The sequence below is a fragment of the Orbicella faveolata genome, unplaced genomic scaffold (assembly GCF_042242905.1).
Source record: "Orbicella faveolata isolate gen_17 unplaced genomic scaffold, um_ofav_v1 contig_27, whole genome shotgun sequence".
NCBI lineage: Eukaryota > Metazoa > Cnidaria > Anthozoa > Scleractinia > Merulinidae > Orbicella > Orbicella faveolata.
Genome location: NW_028301555.1, coordinates 3,653,563 through 3,658,775, shown reverse-complemented (window position 1 = coordinate 3,658,775; position 5,213 = coordinate 3,653,563). Strand labels below are relative to the sequence as shown.

Sequence of the window (5,213 nt, the reverse complement as noted above, 5' to 3'; positions counted from 1 at the left end):
TGTATAATTCTATCCATCGATAGCTTAATAACCGAAGCCGAGGCGTTGTCGACGATGGTGTGCGAGGATCTGCGAGGGTTTCACGCTCGAAAAGAGGTTTTCTTTCGCGAGATATTTCAACTCTCCATAATTTTCTCATTGTCTAACATAATCACATTACCTTAATGGCATGCACTTTTTCATTTAGCTGATAATGGATAAGGAAGAAATCTATCAGTGTTTTTTTCCTTATGCCGTTATGTTTCCATGCTGTCATTTATGTCAGCATTTCCACACTGCAACATAACAATCCTGTCGACATGTCACAAGTGTCAACCAGGCTTAACATGTCTTACATAATTTTTTTAGATTTATTCCAAATATTTGCTATCTTCACTTATCTCTTTCTAATCATAAAACGACCATGGAACTAAGTACATCAGACATTGAATGTCTTTTTCACGTTCCTTTTAATTCCTCAGCGTTGTATTACATAGAGATATACGGCCTTTATTTAAACACCATGATGTTTAAAGCTGAAAGCTTACTGGCTCGTGTGTCTACAAAATCAAAAACTAAAATTACCTAAATACATCTAAGAATACAACTAAAATTGAAGATGTCTTAGTGATACGTCATTATAAAAATCGATAAAATCTTATACGCTTTAGTTCGTTCTCATACACGGATTTGAGACAAAGCGCAGTACTTGTTATACACGAAAATTGTATGGCAACAACGATTAAACTGAATTTGGAGAATCAAGACATAACTTAACCAGTCCTACGAATAGTGTGATGCCGTGTGGCTTCTTAGGCCCCATCCACTACGCCAGAGGAATTTAAAAACGCAACAATAACCGGCGGTCATTTTGGATTTGTATTTGAAAACAATTCGGCCAAAGAAATTTACGTTTTGAAAAAGCTCCGTTTTCAAAATGTTTTCTGTCCTCACGAAAACGCGAAGCCGGCGTTTTCAAATTCCTCCGGTTTGAAGAGCGTTTTCGAAAAGCTCCGTTTTCGTGACGGATTAGTGTGAACCGTAGGCCTTATCGTAAAAATAAAGCTGCGTTTTCAAATTTCTCTGGTGTAGTGTGGACGTTGTCTAACTAAGGCGTGTAGACGGGGCCTTAAGTCCTATGATTATTATGATGCGCGACTTCTGAGCCAAGTAATGGTGTTCCGTAGTATGTTCAAGAAGGCACGTCTCAGGTGTCTCATCTTCCAACAGTAAATTATGGGGTTCAAAACTGAATTGAGAAACACGAGAGTCATTGAATAAAGAAAAAATCTCTTCAAAGAAATACTTGGGCCGTGGATTTTGATGGCAGCCATGGAGATTACGTGAGGCAAATAACAAACCAAAAACAGAAGGTACACGTAAAATGTGCCAAAAGCAGATTTGACGAGAGTGGCAAAATTTGCCATTTCGCTGGTCTGTATAGGCTCGATTTCTGTCGTTATCTCGAGTCCGGTCTCCTCTCCCGAAAAGCGGCTGGTAATCGAACATACGGTCTGTGTACAGTGTTGTACTTGAAGAGTTAGAGCCTGCATTTCATTCTTATGGTGTCGTACCGCTAAATAAATCCTGACGTATGCCACCGTCATAACAAGCAGGCCGACAACTGCAGAAATGATAGTAATAACATAGACAATATCGGGTGAGACAAACAACATTGGTAAAGAAAGAAGCACACTAAGCAGCCATATTGAGATCACTAGAGCAACAACTCGCTTGTGAGTCACAAGTTCCTGGTATCTGAGATGAAGATGAATTGCCAAGAACCTGTCAACACTTACAGCAACAACACCAGAGAACGATGCCACAGAAAACAAGTACAGAATGATGTGGAACACTTCATTGTTGCTACAGCTGGAATTATGTTGTAACCAGCCGACCAGAAGTGAAATATAAAATGGCAGAACTAGTGCACCAATACCAACATCAGAAACAGCAAGACTCAGCAGCAATGTTTTTATAGTCTTTGGCATTGACACCGTGTTTCGTATTGCGTGGATTGTTACGATGTTCAACGCAATGGCGTTGTAGGACAGAAAACTGTTGAAGACACAATTGGCGATGTAGGTAGAATGGAGGTCCTCAATTTCTGAGTTTGAGGGGAAATACAGTAGCGAATCTTCACATATTGTTTTCATGATTACCACTCAAAGTGAATTCACCTGACCGTCTTGACGTTGTCACTCCTCTCCTTGTTTTCCCAAGGACATTTATGTTCTTAGCGGCTTGTTTGCACGTTGTTAAAATATCTCGTCCGTCACAACCACTGTGGTCATACGCGAAGCGGAATAAAAATGTTCCTGAAAGAAAGTAAGCAGTTTGGTCTCTTCCCGCAAAATGCGCAGTTTATCTTTTACTAAGTACCAGGCGGAAAGAACTGAATATAGTCATAAAAATGAATGCAAATAAAATACGGCTTGTAATAAGACCATCTGGACTTCTTTGACAGGCGAGGCGTTTGTAAAATTTTGCTGCGAAAATTATCTTTCTAAAGCTGAATCTGAAGGAAGTTCATAAGGTTTTGGGGATTAACGGAAATTAAGTCTTGAAAGAAACAGTAGGGTGCATGAGGCGCTTCACGGAAATTTTCTGAATATTAAAAAAGAAAGCACCTTTGCTAATCAATGTAAAACCTGCAAACTTCTGTCAAACAAGGGTTCCCTGAAGTAGTTCGTCGTTTCCTTTGTTTTGGAAATTTGCAAGCGTTTTCGTAATGAACGAATTATAACTGAAATAAACATATGTAGTTGGTGGCAAGCGGGAGAAACTTCACGTATGCCAACTCACGACAGCTTTGTTTACATTTCATTGGCTGAGAAGGCAGCCAACTCCACTCTGATTGGTTAAAGCGCGTTACACAGGTTTCATTAACCATTCAGTAATTGTGTGCTAGGTGTTATAAGTCGGAAGAACTGTCTGAATGTTCCATTACCAGCCCGCATGCGCTCTGGCGTACGGCTAAAGCAGTTAGCAGCCGACCAACGCGAGCGCGTTCCTAGCTTTTAATTCCAGTGTCTCAATCATTGAAAAGCGAATAAAACTAGTCAATATTTGGGACAGTGAGCAAAATATTGCTACATACTCTATTTCATGAAAGTATTTGTAATAAATTTACTTTAAATGTTTACTTTAAAAATCACAAAACTGCCACTGACCTCAGTATATCACAGTATTACACGAGCAAATTTTGCTAATTCGCGAATGGAAGTGTGAAGATATCGATCAGGCCCTATTTCGGAAGGATAGTTTTGCTCTCAGTGCAATCTCGAAAATTCGGAGTAGTGAAATTAACTGACCAGGCAAAAAATACTTGTATTCTGAGTAAACTGCCGAGTACAGCTTGCTGGTCACGGTAGTAAACGGGATTAGGGACGTGTGATGCAAAACAGCTTTGTGTAGAGAGCAACTTCGACCCCTGAGGCAAACCATATCATTCACATTTTATTATTTCGCTCATTGAAGCGGACCATTTACAATATTCTTCAGCTGTCGAGGCAATGAAATCGACCATAAAAATGAGGGAACAGACCCATCATCTTCTCTTAACTGCCATTCTGACTCTTCTAATCCTCTCACCGTCTGATACGAGAGGGTTGATAATTAGCCACCCACGCAGATAGCGTGACGAGCAGCCCGAAAAGGCTGATAGTGTGATAAGCAGATAACGTGACAAGATAGCGCGATGAGCAGCCCTAAAGGGTAGATAGCGTGACGAGATAGCGTGACGCAGATAGCTTGACGAGTAGGTTGAAAGGACGTATGTTTGGAAAGCTATTGACACCTTTGTTTTAAGTCTTTTCTTTTGTATCTTTATACTTAACTGTGAAAGACACAAAAGCATAAACACGTCGATTTGATTTTGATATATCAGTTGTGAAGCAATACCGAAGCTAACACATCTGTTACCTTATGTAAACAAGACGTAAATTAGAGAGAATTTAAACAAATAATAAACACAACGTAAAATTGAGAATTTTGACGAATAAAATATTTTGTGACATGCGGGCTTGCATGCAACGTCGCCTTGTTAAATCAAAACTTTCTTTTGTCTATAAATTTTATATTACTAGTGTTAGCGATTTCAAATTGAATTTATTAGCAGTTTAAAAATTGCCTTTCCTGATCATGAAAAAAAAAATATATATTTCGTCCAGTGCAAGTTACTTTAGGCACCATCCACATTAGGCCATTCCCCTCCCCCCGCCCCCCCCCCCCCTTTTTTTTCGTTTATCGTTGAATGCGTTTCCTGATATTGCGTCGGTCGGTCAGATTGCAAAAAAAGTAAAAAACAAAAAAATCACAAGCAGTCTCTGAATAGGAGGCCTGGTATTCCAGCATCATTGCTGAGGAGCCTGAAAACAACAAGACATGAACCCAAAATCAATATGGCGGAAAAGTTGCTTGATGTTATTGTAAAAATTAAGGCAACGAAGCACAATATACAGTAAACGAATGTTTCTGTTTTTGTTCCTGTTTTTGTTCCTTTTTTTCTCTATTCTGTTACTATGCTCATTTTTCAGATTGAAAGAAATTTGAAAATGCAACAATCACCAGCGGCAGTAATGCTTGAGTGCAGCCTTGAAGGTCGGAATCAATGACAGGATTATCGTTAAGCCACCGTTTTCGTCGAAGAGCTCCTTTTCAAAATGTTTTGTGTCCACATTAAAACGCAAAGCAAATTCCTCCTGTTTGAAGAGCGTTTTCGCAGAGTCTTGTGACTTCAAGTTGTCGAGAGTTCTTAAACTCCGTACAATACCCCATCAATGGTCATGTTTGGGTTCGTCTACTGGACTTGGTCTGGATCTCCCACAAAAGATCCTGTTTGGGTTTCTTATTCTATAAACTTTAGTTTCTATTGGTTGTTTCAAGAACTTTGTAGGTTCGCTCCTGAAAGTCGCGTGAAAGTGTTTGGGTTAGTATTCTAAAAGAGTGTTTAACCCTCCAAGGTCAGTCGCCCGTGTGGCCCACACACAGCTACCGATATGGTATTTAATTGCGCGTATGCATTTGTTCGTCAAGTGGTAGAAGTAGAAGAAGTCAAAAGTTAGATGAAGACTGTGCTGGCTAGACAGAAGTTAATGCGAGATGTAACAGAGCAAAGACTAGATTCTCGGTGGCTTCTCGTTTGGACGATCAAGGGAAACCAACAATAGAATTTATTCACCGCCACTTCAACTTGAACTCGTGCACGAGCAAGTGAGAAGAAGTCGGAGTCG

General features: G+C 39.8%; 1 protein-coding gene across 1 annotated transcript; it reads right to left on the bottom strand.

The window, feature by feature from the left end:
* Positions 1 to 430: 430 nt before the first annotated feature.
* Positions 431 to 2,843, bottom strand: LOC110041947 (adenosine receptor A3-like). The gene has a single exon (XM_089297216.1). It carries the CDS (start codon positions 2,133 to 2,135, stop codon positions 1,125 to 1,127), a length of 1,011 nt encoding a protein of 336 aa, XP_089153342.1. The 5' UTR covers positions 2,136 to 2,843; the 3' UTR covers positions 431 to 1,124.
* Positions 2,844 to 5,213: the final 2,370 nt, after the last annotated feature.

Excerpts from the sequence above, each read along its gene's own strand:
- LOC110041947 (XM_089297216.1), bottom strand. The coding sequence starts at position 2,135 with ATGAAAACAATATGTGAAGATTCGCTACTGTATTTCCCCTCAAACTCA.